General features: G+C 31.5%; 1 protein-coding gene across 2 annotated transcripts in view; it reads right to left on the bottom strand.

The window, feature by feature from the left end:
- Nucleotides 1-15604, bottom strand: part of LOC145962630 (unconventional myosin-Va-like) — a 42079-nt gene extending 26475 nt beyond the window's left edge. The window contains exons 1-13 of one of the 2 annotated variants that reach the window (XM_083083838.1): nucleotides 15233-15604; nucleotides 9985-10409; nucleotides 7116-9474; nucleotides 6206-6751; nucleotides 5731-6027; nucleotides 5365-5470; nucleotides 4320-4503; nucleotides 3622-3820; nucleotides 3163-3256; nucleotides 2521-2679; nucleotides 1656-2325; nucleotides 1133-1415; nucleotides 842-955 (exon numbers count right to left, since the gene is read on the bottom strand). In XM_083083838.1, the coding sequence (XP_082939964.1) occupies nucleotides 842-955; nucleotides 1133-1415; nucleotides 1656-2325; nucleotides 2521-2679; nucleotides 3163-3256; nucleotides 3622-3820; nucleotides 4320-4503; nucleotides 5365-5470; nucleotides 5731-6027; nucleotides 6206-6751; nucleotides 7116-9474; nucleotides 9985-10409; nucleotides 15233-15259 (5463 nt within the window). In that variant the 5' untranslated portion in view covers nucleotides 15260-15604. Of the gene's footprint in view, nucleotides 1-467; nucleotides 956-1132; nucleotides 1416-1655; nucleotides 2326-2520; nucleotides 2680-3162; nucleotides 3257-3621; nucleotides 3821-4319; nucleotides 4504-5364; nucleotides 5471-5730; nucleotides 6028-6205; nucleotides 6752-7115; nucleotides 9475-9984; nucleotides 10410-15232 lie in introns of those variants that run through there. The other variant, XM_083083840.1, reaches the window with a different exon arrangement.
- Nucleotides 15605-16891: the final 1287 nt, after the last annotated feature.

Below are 16891 nucleotides of genomic sequence, written 5' to 3'. Positions count from 1 at the left end.
ATGATTTGCAATTTGATTTGACTCTTATTTTTGGAAACTTCATTATTTTATATTTTATTGAAATGAGATAAATATATTTCTTATATATCACAAAATTAGCGGATTGAGAGAATAGCATCTCTGCAAATTTATATATATTTAACTTTTAGAATTAAAAAAATAATCAACAATAGATTTAAACAAATTAGAAAATTTATTTTAGAAATTCCGAAATGGAACAAAAAAAAATAATAAATATAATACATCGGTATAATATTATATTTTTATATTACAATGTATTTTATTATATAATATTATATTTATTAATATAATATAATAAATATAATACATTTTTTATAATTTATATTATGAATATAATACAAATGATAAAATTATTATTTTTTCAAAGTTCATCTCAATACTGAAACTTATGATGAAATATTCGAAACAAAAAATCCTTATAGGAATTTTATATTTATACGTTTCTTTTTTACACTTTGACATATAACGCTATTCAGCAACAATAACAAAAAATATCGATCATTCTCACCAAAACTCGATCACATATACACGGCAGTAATTCACTTTAAACGTGAGCGCTATTTGAAACGACGACATATCATAAAATCTACGAATTAGCAAGTAGAAAAAGAACACAACATATAAAACGTTATATATATCGTGATGAACCGCTTCCGATATGTCTACGTCTAATTTAGTCGGATTTTATTGGTATCGCTAACTTTCGTACAAATAAAGATCGGATTAAACGAGTTTGATTATCCGCGAAAATAACATTTTCAATCAAAGTATAGAACAAAGGAATCTTTATCACAATTATGCTTGCTTTATTACATTATACCTTTTTGAGCATGGACAAATGAAGTACTTCGGGTACTTCGATGTCTTCCAATCGAATGTCCGATGGATTGAATGGAAATCTTATAGGATAAGAATAATTTAGGTCCATTAACAGCTGAAAATGAAAAATGCGGTAATTAGATGATGTGAAAAATTATTTCGCTATCTTAATCTTGTATAAATTATTCATATTTGAGAGAGCGATTAATAAACATATGCGACTTTAGTTCTTTTGGACCTTTGATTAATTCTAAGAAAATTAACTACTTTTTATCGGCGCAAAAAAGCTTACCTGTTCGTTGTTCTCGCCGCGTTCTTTTAGTTTATCTTGTACTTTTTTAATAAACGAAACAGGAACTCGACTTTCGTAATCATCGGCTGGTGTGTATAGGTTCAGGATTTTCATTATTTGATTAGCCGTCAGCTTGTTGCACATTTCGCAGACGGAATTAACATCTTCGTCCGTTTTACGCGCCTGCAGAAGCTGCGATGCCTGGATGATGGGTTGCAATGCTTCAGATGCAATTTCTAGCCGTCGATCTCTACCCCATTGTTCTAAATGGCTCATATTATACCTTGATAAAAAATATTATATTATTGCAAGAAATATATATACAATACATTCTATTACACAAATAACAAAACTAAGTAAAGTCCAGTCTTTTAAAAAATTTCACGAAGAGATAAAAAATCTATTAATTTACAAAGTAAATTTCTTTATCGATTCTTTGAAGCCCAATATTTTTTGCAATGCAATTATATTCGTGTCAAATTTATTTCAGCAAATAAAAAAATAATCGAGAGACCTATCGTACCTTATTTGCATACCCTTCGTCCACCGGCAGAATTCGTTTCTTAAAAGCAAATTGTTCAGAGCGCTGGCGCACATAAAGTAAAATAGTTGCTTGAACAGCTGCATCACAACCTCGGAATCGACGCCGTGATTCTGCAGAGTCTTGTGCATCGATGTCAGTTCGCCAAGAAGTTTCTCCAGTTTCTGTTGTGTGGAATCCAGTCCGCCCATCGACGACGATCTGAGCCGATCGGCTTTATCGGTCGGCACAGGTATGGCCTCATGCTCCAGCAAGGCCGGTACCGTGAGCGCTTGGATTCTCTCCTTGAGATTCGTGACGAGATTATTGAAAATCCAGAGCGCCATGTTACTCAGTACAACGCGATATTCGCTCAGGTCGAAGTTCCTCAGGCATTGCTCGTTCTGTCTAGGTGTATTCTCGATCTGGAACGGCTTGTCGCCAGAGTATTGTTTCATGTTATGCAACAGTCTCAGAGTATTACTCAGCCAGAGCACTCTGAAGTCGAAGTCATCACATTTCTTCAGCACACGTTTAACAGCGTTCAAATATTCGATCAACAACGATCGTACTTTATCGTCGTCGTTGATGTAGTCGGTGTGTCTGATGCACATGAAAAGGATGTAGGACGGTAAACCCGGTAGCAGAGTCACCGCTATAGGGGGCTTCAGTTCTAAACAGAATGCAAAATATTCATAAATTTATAAATGTATAATAATATCTTATAATCATATAACAGATGTATAATGGAGAAAAATTCTATATACATCTATTTATATAAGAAAATAACGTATGAGCTTTATTTAATAGATATTGATTAAAATTTAAGGAAAGTTAATTAAAGATACAGCGTGTGCGAGATATTTACCAGTGACTAGATGACGTATAATAACGTTGATATCTTCCTTTCTGAATTCAAACATTCCTTCATAATCTCTTTTTTTCTTATGAATGGTAGGCATATTACTTCCATCCTGAGTACTGGAAACAATGACGGATCTGTTTGCGTATTCTACCGCATTAGGTACTGAAAGAAATTAAAATTTTTATATTTCATGCGATTTTTATAGGCTTCTCAAATTTTTTTTTAACTATGTCGAACTATGTCGCGTGCTCGATACAATATGCAAGCGATAGTGAATTATGATCCATATGATGTATTATCGAACTATTTGAAAAGTCTGTTTTTTCTTTCGGTATCTTTTAATTTTTGTGTTCTAAATATAATATTTTTAAACACGAAATGTTTATCTTCTAACTAGTGTAACTGCTTATTGTACGATATATACAATTTTTTTCAATTGATAAAATGGTTCAAGACCACTCACTCAACGACGTTTTTTAGCACATAAGGACGTTCTCCTTCGCCTTTGGAAGCATTAAGATAAAGTAATTTAAAATATGTCTATATGTGTATGTGTGCACATACTCGATGTTAATGAAAAATTTTTCAATACCTCTCTCCCTATTGATATTTTTTATTTTCAATAAGCATAATTATCATACTTACAACCTGCATCCTTTAATCGCATCGCCAGGATTCTACATTGTTTCTTATAACATCTGCATTCCTCTACTATTTTATCATATTTTTCTTGAAGATCCTTTAACACACGTGTCAAAAAAATATATATGTATTTGTATATTATATATATTTTTTTTTACATTTTTTTACATTTTTTTACATTTTAGTTGAAATATATATATATATTTATTTATTTCTATAATAGATTAAATAAAAAATGTTTCAAATATAAGTCATTTTATTTAAGCCATTATAAAAATTTTTTTAAACAAAATAACTTTTACTCGACACATTATTAAAAATATAACTGAATATGAATATCTAAATCAAACGCATTATATTAAATTAGAATTGTAATTAGAAACGAAAGCGATGCAACAAAATTGACTCAAACTAATATAATCAATTTTATATTATTATGATAAAAAAATTTGTTTCACTTACTAGATTTTCAGACGCTAATCTGGCAACCTCATGCTGCATGTAAAGTTCCGCTTGAGTTTGCGGCGATTTGCTTAAATTAATAGAAAGTAGTTTTTGCTGTTTTTCTATTTCTTCTTGCAGTCTGTCTATTTCATTTCGCCATTCATTTCTTTGCGATCGCCAATTCCTTTCTTTTCCTTGCAACTCATCCTCCAATTGCCTTCAAAATAAAATGTACAGGTTTTTCTTTTTTTAAAGAGTATTATAATTACAAATTTATGGAATTGTTCAATCGCAAATAAATTGTTGAACTGAATTGTGTTAAGTATAAACCTAACTCGTACTTGTTATTAATGTCACTATAAAGTGATAATGAAAATGTTTGAGAGAGACAATGAGTAGAGCTAATGAATCATTAAGAAAATTTATAATTCACACAATACATTGACGTAAATGTTATTTTGCCAATTAATGACTTGGATTACGATGCTTCAAAACATTCATGATATGGTGAAATTATAAAGTCTCCTTTCTTTAATTGAACAGTTCCAAACAAAATGCTTAAACGGAAAATGAATCTGCTCAACTCACTCTCCTCTCGGTGACTTTGTCTTAAGTTTACTGAAAATCGAAGTGCATGCGCAAACGATAAGACTATTAGACACGGCATTCTGTCTTATTTGTCAACTCAGTTAAATGCGTGACTTGTTTCACATTACCGGTTAATCTTTTTCTGCGTTTCAAAAGCAAGTACCAGCTCGCCGTCCTCGTTTATGATGTCTACGCGACTATAGTTGGCATCTAAATCCTTCATCTTGCGTGTGTGGTCAGCCAGCACACTATGCAGTTGGATACACTCTTCTCTTCTTCTTTCCAATTCTTCCTGTAGCGCCTCGAATTGTACTATAATGTCATTATGTCACTATTATCTTGTGTTTCTTGTGTATTATTATTATTGTTTCTTACATAGGCATTTAATATTGGTGACTTCGAGAATTAATAGCAGGCGAACATTTAATTATCGCACATAAATATTTACATTTTTGTAAATTTATTACACAAATGTATAATAAATATACAGGGTGTATAAAAAGTATCGGAACGGTGAAATATCTCGAAAACTAAGCATTTCAGAAAAAAATGTTTCAGATAAAAGTTGTAGGATTTCAAAAGATCTATTTACTGGCGCTATGAGTTTAACCTTGGCGTCGCCAAGGTCAGAGCAAGGTCACCTAGAATTTTTAGTTTTCGAGATATTTCACCGTCCCAGTATTTTTTATACACCCTGTATATCGAAAGTATTTTAAAGAATTATAACTTCCAAACATAGACCTTTGTAGTGTTTGTAAATTTTATAATAACGATAAAACTGCTTAGAGTATTTTCAACTTTTAAAGATTAGAATTAAAATTAAAAACAGGAATTGAAATTATCGATAATATTGATATGATAATCGACAATTTCGCAAGCAATATGAGATGCATGATGTATGAATAATGGAAGAAATAATTATAATTATAATCTCTCATAATTATAATTATTAACACATTCTGTTAAGTTTAACACGATGTAAAACACAATTAATGAAAAGACAGTATTCAGAGGATAGAAAGGATAGAAAGCAGAAAATAGAAGATATACAATGTGTTTATCTACGTCTCTTATCCTTCAGTGTTTAGATATTGAAAAATACAAAGTTGATTAACTCATATGTCAAAAGCCAATATATATTTACGATGTTAATAAATTGTAATAGTAAATTACTCATGAGATTTTGTTGCGCAAATGATGGGCTGCCCAACGACACGGTCTTCCTCAATGAGTTTAAGTCTTTCTTAAGTTGCGAATTCTCCATTTCCAGCTCTTGAAGCTGCAAATAAATCATATTGTCCCGATTCGTCGTTAATCCACTGATAATGGTAAGACAACAGAACAGTTTTATTGATGAGTTTATATTGATAATATCTTAATAATAAATACAATATCGCAAACTTGTATGTTGGAAAAAGGAGATTGACAAGTACTGGAACAATATTTTTAATCTAAAACTTAGACAAATAAATAGATTGTATCAAAAAAAAAAATTGCAAGAAGAGAGCTATTGCTCTAAATAAAATTTCCCATACTTACTTTAAACGAATCTTGTGTTTTAGAAGATTCCTCGTTATCGTGTTCCAGATCCTCGACCATTCTGATCAATCTGCCCTTCTCTTTCTCGACATCCTTTAGCTTCTGTTGCAGCTTCAGAACGAGACCGATGTCTACGAGGGCGTGCGTAAATGCGTATTTTTCCGAAGGCAATTTATTCAACTGAATTTCTCTGTCCGATGGACTATCCGATCGTTGTTGATTCCAGTCAATCGTTTCTACTCGCGAGTAAAGTGTTGACGAGGAAGCCATGGGTCTCACGGAGCCGTAACCAAAATCCTAGAGTAAAATCGGAAAGTATGTAGCTCTAATCGATATAATAGTAAATCAATGTAATAATAATAAATTATAATGACGTTGATTTTGTGCATTTAATTGTACTAAAATTCAAATTCATTTCTTTTACACAACTAATTCTCTGATTTATTCAATAATATGTTATGGCGTATCGACTTACGATTTGATCATCTTGTGGAATTTCTGTGAATGCGGTCTGACCACTATCGCTGGAAGCATTGCTCAAGAAACGCGAATGTCCAGGTGACGCCAGCTTTTGTTCCAACATTTCCGCATGCTGTTCTAGCTCATGGTATTCCTTCAGCAGTCTCTGATAAGCTCCGCGATCCTGATCCTGTTCCAGCTGAAGCAGATCTTTCTCTTGTTCGAGACGATACTTTAGACTTTCCTCGGCATCGCGTTGGTTGCTATTCAATTTCTCAGTCGCTACTGAGAGCTCCTTTCGTAATCTCTCGTTCTCTTGCTGCAGTTTCTTATTTTCTTCGTTCTTTTGTAGGGAAATCCTCTCTTTATCGTGCAATATATCCATCTTTTCGTCTCTCTCCTGTTTCAGAATTTCCTGTATATTTTTCAGCTCTTTCTCTTTTTCCTGCACTATTTTCTTCAACTTTTTATTGTCAATATCGACGGATTTTAAGTTATCCAGTTTGAGCTTCAAATCTAACATTTCATTTTGTATATTCTTCAAGAATTGATTTTCCTTTGCCTAAAAAATAGATTCATATATTTCAAAAATGCAATCTTTTTTTATATTAATATTATTTTATATTAATATTAATATTTAGGTAATTTGTCAACGATTCTTTTATTATAATGTCTAACAATTTATTCGTTTTAATCGATTGTGATTTTATTGTTGTGAGAGCGAAATGAGACGAATCGTTAGAATATCGAAACTTTATATTTAATCTAACGCTGAAGATCCAAAAAAAGGACCGCCGAAATTTACAACAATATGTTTATTGATTAAAGTTTTATTAAAATAATTTTGTGCATGACTTACCGCACAGATTCTTGTTGCTATTTCTTTCTATTTATAATAAGTAAAGCTTAAATAAGATGTCACTTACTAATTCGTCTATCTTTTGTTGTAACGTAATGATTTTCATTTCCAATCCTTTGTTGAGGGACTTGACGTGTTCTATGCTTTTGGCCTCGGCTTTCAATCGCCTAAAGATCTTCTTTGCCTGACGTCTTCTAATGCACGACTGTACGATAATTATGTCTCTAAGTTTCTTTTTACACGCCATTCTTACGAGGTATCCCCGAGCGAATCTTTGGATCACCGTCGCGGCTGCATTGTCCTTCATTATCTTGTATCTAACGCGAGCCATGTTACCCCTGCCATATGTCTGCAGACCGAGGATTGTACGTTTCACCTGCAGATACCATCGCCTCTGCAGCCAACCCTTCACGCGCGTCTGTATCTTTATCGTGGCTCTTTCCCTCCTCACAGCCTCCGCCTTCTGCCGAGCAATATAACCCCTACCGTACCTCTGAAGACCGAGGATCAATCGACGGATCTTCATGTACCTGTTGTGGTAGATTAAACCGCGCACCGTTTTCTGGATCATTATGGAAGCATCCCGCTGTCTCTCTGCTCGTAGATTTTCTAAAAACGCTACTTGACCAGCTCTGAATAACACCTTAGTCTGGCCGAACTTGAACTTGTCCTCATCATTAATATACCTGGCCAGTATACGTCGACAAGTTTCCTTCAAGTCATCCCGTCGTATCTCCTTGAATTTACAGAGACAGCGATATCTCTGGAAGAAGTCAGCGTATATTCGTTGGCTCGGGAAGCCTGCAGCCGAGATCCTGATGGTCTCCAGAACACCACAAGCACGCAGCTGCTGCACCACTCGCACAGGATTGTATAGGAAGGCCTCTTTCGCGTCATTCGGCTTGATGCAGCGGATGTAATGCGGTGTTGTAGCGTTCAATGTAGCCATCAGCATGTTGAGCGAATCACGAAACTGCAAGCCGACAGTTTTTTTATTTTGCTTATTGGATACATTCGGTGTATTCTGCTGCGTAGACACTTTCACCCTAGTTTGCGGCACTGCCAGTTTCGGATCTCCGTCGCTAAGCAGTTTCTTCAGTAGCTTGTTCTCGCTACCTCTCAGCACATCTACTTGTTCCTCGATTACAGTGTCACGATTCTTTTCCAAAAAGCCCAATGTCTCATATTGTACGAGATCAGCAAAGTGGTGAATCAGGAAAGCAGAAGTGCTAAACCTCGGCTTCTCGAAATGCTTCGATTTGCTGCATCTTGTGTACAATTTCTCCGCCCACGAGGCATCCGAACCCTTCGGCATGCGACACTCCTCATCTAGTAAATCTAGGATACCCAGTTTGGTTTCGATCAAATCGATGCATGACTGGTTGTCATAAAAGTCGATGAAGGTCCACTCAATATTTTCCTTCAAATATTCTTCCTGCTCAAGTTTGAAGACATGCTGATTGAATTGTTGCTGGAGCTTCTCATTTGCATAATTAATGCAGAACTGTTCGAACGAATTCACTTCGAATGTCTCGAAACCGTAGATATCTAGTGCACCGATGAAATACTGTGCTTTGCTAAGAGACCGCAAAGAATTGTTGATGCCGACCACGATCCAGTTGAAAAGCTCGGCGTAGATATGTTTAGCTAGGGCGTCTCGCGCGCCGATTGCCTGCTCCAAGTTCATCGGCTTTTGGAAGACTTCTCGCATCGACACGATCTTCCGATGGCACAACCATTTACGCATTGCCTTTATGTCGATACCGAGTAGTTCGGAAATAATCAGCAAATGTCGGTCCGATGAAGAGATGTAGCTGGATTCGGTATCCACCTCGCTATCTTTAGCGTCCTCGATCTTGCAATGACTTATCTCTACGTTACCTAAGTGCAATATGGCGGCTAGAATGCGCAGCATGTCTTCCTGCTGCTTGGATGTGAAACCAAGCATCGTCAATGCACTGATCGTTTCGTCAAAGCACTCGAGATCATTCACACCGTCGATAGTGGGATTGTCGCCCTGATTCAGATAGTGAAATTGATCCTGATAGGATAGATACAATTGGGGAAGACGTTCCGCTGCTGAGCACATCTGATAAAATATATGATAATTTCGTTCCTCGTTCGTCTGGAATACGACCCGCGACTTTTCCAACAAGTAAGTCCTCATACTGGCGCCAGTGATATGGTAGTCCTTGTTGAACTGGATTTCGATAAACTTGCCGAATCTCGAGGAATTGTCGTTCCTGGTGGTTTTCGCGTTACCTATCGCCTCCATAATAGGAGAAGATGCCAGAACCTTCTTCTCAACCTGTGTCTCTGTCGCCGATCCACCGATAGTCGCAAAATATCGCATGATATACTTTGCGGAGACCGTTTTGCCAGCGCCCGACTCGCCGGAGACAATAATCGACTGGTCATGGTTCTCTCTAAATGGAATTGAATAAAATCAATATTTTTTTGGCTAAATAAATATAATTAAATTCGATAAATAAATCGAAATATGATTTAATTCAATTTTTCTATATTTAATTTTATATTTATTTATTTATTAAAAAGTATAATGTATATAAAATATCTCTCGAGTATTTTTTCTTTTATTTTTTCTTTTCTATATTTAATTTTATATTTATTTATTCATTAAAAAGTATAATATATATAAAATATCTCTCGAGTATATTTTTTTTGTGTAGAAAATGCAATTTAATATTCTATAATATTTTATAATAATTTAATATTCCATAAAAAATTAATTATTCGATAGATTTATCTATAGCTTTCTCTTTTTTATTCTTTAATTCTTTATCTATTTATTTGTTCGTTATTTCTTTATCCAACGGAAAAATCATCTAATCTACTTCTTAATTAATAGCAACATATATATGTGTATCGGTGAATAGATTTAATCAATAGATAAATATTGATGGACGATTAGTCACCTCTCTAATTTCATGTAGGCCTCCTCGGCCACGGCGAATATATGAGGTTCCAGGTCGCCCATCGCCTGGCCCCTGTAGGCCCATATCGTGTCATTGCCATAGATGTGTAATTCGTTGTACGGGTTAAAGGCTACCAGGACGATGCCGCAATAAGTGTAGATGGAATGCCGTTGAAAGCGGATCTGAAGATTGTGGAGAACAGCGGGCTCGTGAAGGAAGGACAATGATGTGAGATTGTTTTTCCCTATAAGAATATCCGGATTTCGAAGCGGAGGAAGATCCACGTCTGATTTGATCTCCAATGTTTTTGTCTGATTTGACTCTTCCGTTTGTACTTTTAACATTGATTGATTCTGCTTGTAGTTCTCCAGGAGCACGGCACCCTCCCATACTTTTTCCGGATGCGGCACCCATACTCGGCCATCCTATAATCAATTAGGTTTTTTTTACGTTAATAAACATTTGCTTTTATTAGCTAGTTTGATATGAAAATATGTGTGTGGTGCATCCTTTTGTTTGAGATATAAAAATTTGTAAAATTATTAAAATATTGAGACACAGATATATTGATGAGTTATAAGTATATTTTTTATTAAAAATGTATAAACAGATATGTAACGCGATAACGCACGAAAAAATATGTATATTAGTTTTACTTTAAGTTAAACAAAAATATCATCGGACGAGAGAGAGAGAGAGATACATAAACAGCACTAGGACATCAATAAAAATATATCGATTCAGTTGACGAATGCTCTAATTTTCTGTCAACTCATGTTTTCAATGTTATTATATATCATTTATGTATGATAGGGCTGGGGAGGATTTATTGTTTGATCTAAAAATTCTATTTATAATAATACTATTTAACATAATATTGATTAATCAAACATATAACTAATAACATAATGATCTCTTTTGTTTTTGAGAACAAAAAATTAATCCACATAATAAATAATAAGGAAATTTTATTTCTATTATAAAAAACTTATTAATAGTTTTATTAATAGTTTTATTAATAGTTTATTAATAGTTGGATAGTTAATAGTTGAAATATGAAATATATAATGGAGCTTTTCTGATATGTAAAATGATGACGAATTTTGAACACATTTATTTAAAAAAACGAATGAAAATAAAAATAAATGAAAAATCGTATTACAGATAAACTTACGAGTGCATTGCAAAAATAACTATATTATCGAGGCAATTAATTGCGGCTTATATTTGATATTTATCAATATTTTATGCTCCATATTTCAAATTTATATATTTTGTTTTTGATACAAGCACATTTTTGATAAAGTACTTCAGAATATATGTTGATAAATTTTCGTTAAGTAGAAACAAAAATAGTTGACATTTTCGATGCATATCTTCTCAGAAGCATAATTAATTAGTGACAATAAACAAACATAAATTTAGCCATTGAGTTTCGATGAAATAAAAGTTAATTATACAGCGAGCATTTCAGAATACTTCGTAGGATATTACCATCAGAGCTTTTATCTCGCTAATAGAGACTGAAAGAGATGCCAGAAAGGACCAACGTAATGCTTTATTTAATATGGGATCATTTTTCTTTGTCGGAAAAAATATTTTAATATTATATATTATTATATACATATATAATATTATACATTATTAATATTTTAATATTATATGTTTTATATATTAATCTCCTGAACTAGTGATGTTGAGACATGAGGTCTTTTTCATGCACTGCAATTAAGACAAGGAGAATGATCTGTTAAGAGAAAGGATTCTTATCAGCACTAAGAATACAAACGTGTTACGTTAATAGAATAAACAATAATTCAAATCTCTAAAATTCAAATTTCTAAAATTCTTCAAATTTCTAAAATTCATAATAATAATCTATAATTTTAATAATAATCTTAATAAAATTTGATAACATACAGACAGAATGAGAATTTGATAGAACATTACTTTGTAAAGGTCTAGTTTGTGAAATTTGTTAAATATCTCTTTAGATCGACAATCAAAAGTCACTCTAACAATGTCTTTTATTAAACAAAGCTCGAGTTTCTTGTAGCTCATCTAATATCTTTCTAGATAAAAAGTTCATAATCACGCTTTCAAACTGTGAACAGTAAGCTAAAAAAAGTTGAGAATAGCCAACAATTGGGTGATCAGTTCAATCAATAAATCACTATCAAGATCCCTTTCTTTTGCTGCAAAGAAGCAAAATGTCTCGATTTTATTCTGTAATCTTCTTTGCCCTCCATCGTCCCCCTTAAGACTATGAGATTCTTCGCGATTACATATGCATTTCATCTGTAAATAGTCTCAACAATCATCTTAGGAAGATTCGAATCGAAATTTAAGATTTCTTGAATTAAATCTCATATCTCTTTAAGTTTTCTTATATTAACAAATTATAATCATATTCCACCAATAGTTAAAGACCATATATTATTCTATAAATTTATATTTAATGTGGAGAGAAGAAAAAAATATATTTCATTAATTTCTTTTTCTTTGTAGATATACAAAATATTTTTCAAAAATATGGAAAATGTTTTCTCTTTCCAACGATACAAATATTTTTCTACTTTCACGTTTTAAAAGTGTGTTCGATACTCAACGGTCTAGGATTTTCAGAAAACCCGCATCGTCGTAGCTCAAATTAACATGATCGATGTGAAAAAATACCAAAAGAACAATGTCTATATCGTCGACATTATTTCCATCGTTTTTTTCGAACCCTCGAGCCAAAGAGGCGAAAACCTGATAAAACAAAAACCATGAAGCTTGACTTCGGACAACCCCTGCCGCTCATCTGTGCCGATAAATCAACCACCAACGTCAGAGAGAAGCGTCAAAAAGGCTTAAAAGGAATGATGTAACTAAAGAAGCAAGTTATATAGCGCATCGCCACTTTCTAATTTTGATGTTTATTACATTATGATGACACATTGGAGAGATGCATTTAATTTTATTATATACTATATTAATTTTGTATTTCAGTAAACTTTTATCGATAATTTCCATGGGAAGATTATAAAGACAATGTGCATTAATGATAGACATTAAAATGAATAGACATTATTATATGACATTATTGATCGAGATGTACTTTTATATAGTAAAATTTTTTCAAATTTTAATTAATTATACACTTGGCGAAATTAGTTTCTACAATATACATTTGCATTTGCACATCGTTGATTTCTCTGACACGCGACTTGGATAACGAAATACAATTAATTTTTAGTCAATCTTAATATTAGTGACATTTCGCAATTTCAATATTAATTAATATAATATTATTAATATAATTTATAATTGTGTGAAAGATGCGACTATTGAAAACCATTGTTATTAACAGTCCAAAAATGAACACTCTAATCTAATAGATTCTATTTAATTATACCAATTATTTTGTTGACTTAATTATCTATTAATTTATATCTGTCATAAATAATATAATATTATAACAATATAATATTATAATACAATATATTATAATATACATAATACAATAATTTATAAATTCCTACCATTTCAGTCAATATTGAATATAATTGAAAGATTTGTGATAAATTTATTTCAAAAATAGTATATATGTGTTGATATTTCTTAAATCATATAAAACAAATCTTTTTTTACTTTAAAAAGAATTATTTAAATTATTAATATTAATATTATTTTTATTTTTAAATTTAAATTGTGTTATAATATCTCTACGTATTTTAATAATAATTGAGTAATTTTCAAAAATTGATGATTATATCAGTTATAAATTATTTCTTTTCTTATAAGAAGTACAACTGAATCACCGATCCTATAATCATAACCGTACTATCAACATGAGAAAAACATTATCGCGAAAAATAAACTGTTGTTTCTACGGCTACTCGTGTTACCTGTATAAGTCAGAATTTAGGTCTCTCGGCAATGGCTTTCCTGCTCTGGTGATTGCTGATTTTAGTTTTGAAAAAAAATCGCGAAAGCCCGAGAATTATATCATCTTTATGTGATTCTTATGACAGTCTTATAATTAAAAGAAAATAAAATATGAATCTTATTGTTCGAATAACAGGTTCTGCAATTCGATTAGTTTGTAAAAGTATATATGTCAATAAAAATTTAACTTACGTATAATTTTATAAAAAAAGAAACGAAAAATATTCTATCAGTATCTTTATTTTAAAAAATCGGGAAACGAGTAATTTTCTTGAATTATATTAAATGAAGACATATTGATTATATATATATATGTATATATATATATATATATATATATATATATATATATTATTTTTAAAGAAATTTGCATCGATTTCAGAAGGAGGATATTAATCGTGAAATATGCCTCTATGAAATATAAGAGTTATTAACTTTAGAATAGCTTTAGATAGCAATGTCAGGTCAGTATTGTTGATTTTCATGGTGTGTAAAGCTTAAGTTTAAAGCAAGAAGTGAGATATAAGAACTTGTTTGTTTCAATCAAAATATTTGAAATCGCAGAAGAGCAAACTGTAACTGAAGGGCAAACAAATTAATGTAAGAATAAAGTCAGATTATAGTTTCGCATACACATTCATAAACCCATAGTATCTGACATCGTTTCTGAAATTTCCACTGATTGTATAACCGAGATATTTTCAGCTCCATGAGATTTCTGATTGCTGTAGTTAGATCTCATATACTGTCTTACATATCCAGAGAATTTCTAAGTTTATGTTACATTTATGCTAATATAATCTACAATATAATCTACAATATAATTTATCTTAATTACAACAGCATATATCAGAGTATATCATTAATATTAAATTTTAAATAGCAATGAAAGATTTTAGAGAGTTTGCTATCAAATCTTATTAGATTTTTAATCAACTCTTTTGCTTGAATGCACTTGAAAACATATTTTACATACATACTTCACATTTATTTCTGCGCAAACATCTTTCATAAATTTCAAGATAACGAAAATAATTTAACAACCTTAATTATCACCTGAGTTCGTTAAAAATTATTATTTGTCAAGTGATAGAATCCGAAGTATCGAGTCGAGAACGAATAATTGGAAGTACATGTTCATGTATTAAACTACACATTGAACAGAAACATCCCTTTGAAACGCAGCTTCGATCTTTCTGGGGAAATTAAACCGATGCGAGTATCCTCAGCGCGCAATTTTGCATCAGAAAAGACATGCCATCTTCCTCGAGGGTGCGTATCAGATATCTTCCCCTGAACTACTATTCGTGAATAATACCTTAACGTAGAGTTCCTTCGTAGTCATTGCGATCGGTCTAAGCACCTGAATGTGGTAGAAGCTCGGTAAGAAGATATCACTGTGCAACACGATTACACACGCAGCAGCGGCAACGACGATGACGATGATGAAGACGAAGCATCTATCGCTTTGGTCGCATGCGTTCGAAAGTCGAAGACGCTGAGTACTGTCGACTTCATCGGGTTGTACATATTATCATACCTAAAGTCACAGAATGTTTTCCTTTTTTTCATTTCCTCCCTCTTTCGATTCCTTTCCTTCGATTCGCTTCGTTTCTCGGAGATCCGTGGAAGCCACCGAACATCATGAATTTCATTTGCTTAAATCTAATGTTGTTTTTTTTTTATTATTTACTTAACATCATAATTTATACAATAAAAGATTGATATTACCTCTGATTTGTGTACTAGTATAATAATATTAATGTATAAGAGTATTTAATTTAGATAATTTTATCGCGTTTTTATATTTTCTGCATCTCTTTTCAAAAAAAAACTTAAAAATGTTTTTATATTATATACAAATTATTGCGAGAAATTTATTGCTGAATGATTTTTAATATATAATAAAAGATTTTTATCACTTTTAAAAAGTATAAAAAATGGGGTAAGAATTGTTATCAATAATGGGATAAGAACTGGTTTTATATTCATTTTCACACCAAATAAATATGTCACATCAAGGTATGTGTAATTGTAAATATATTCTGTCCATTTCTCGAGAAAAGATTTTTCTCTCTGTTCCTCTTTTTTGTTCTCCAGATATCAATATGTTTGTAATACGCAAAACCAATGAAAGTCCAAATGAAATAGCAAATATTGTTACGATTCTATTACATCTATAATATCTAATATTCTATTCGTATAATGGCACAAAATACAAAATGGCATATATTTATAAAAATTAAAATGTAACAATATATTTTTTCTGTTTCTTTTGGTCCCCTTCGTATTTCTATTTTTCTCATTGTTATGTCATTTCTCCATCAAACTCGATGTTTTATCATAGTTCTTTCTCTATTTCTTTGATATCAAAATATACAATCTATATTAACATAACATTATATCTTTCTCTTCCTATTTCTCGCGCGCATACATTTCCTTTTTATACATTAATTATATCTCCAGTAAGTTTTCAACTTTAAGATATATAGAAAATACTTACAAAGATTCGCGATACAAAGTAATAAAATTATATATATAAACCTAATAAATAAATAAATACTTAAGATTTTGTATTCAATCATTATTGTCGTTGTCATATATTTATTCATTAGATTATTATTTTCTTAGAATTATAGAAATTGTTCCATATTCAGAGAAAATACAATATCTGAATTAACTCTTATTTTTCGAAACTTTACAATTTTATATTTTGTTGAAATGAGATAAATATATTTCTTTGTGTGTATCACAAAAAAATAATGGTTCAAGAGAATAGCAACTTATAAATTTATATATATTTATCTTCTAGAATTAAAAAAGTAATTAACAATAAATTTAGATAAATTAGAAAATTTATTTTAAAAATTCCAAGATGGAATAAATAAATAATAAATAATGTAATATATTACAAAAGTATAATATTATATAGATGTATTATATATATACATCGATATAATATTATACTTTTGTAATA

Source organism: Camponotus vicinus, unplaced genomic scaffold (assembly GCF_025532165.1).
Source record: "Camponotus vicinus isolate PSW18456_S1 unplaced genomic scaffold, iyCamVici1.0 SCAF_12, whole genome shotgun sequence".
Classification (NCBI taxonomy): domain Eukaryota; kingdom Metazoa; phylum Arthropoda; class Insecta; order Hymenoptera; family Formicidae; genus Camponotus; species Camponotus vicinus.
Note: the sequence above shows the minus strand (reverse complement) of the source record. Positions and strands in the feature narration are given on the sequence as shown.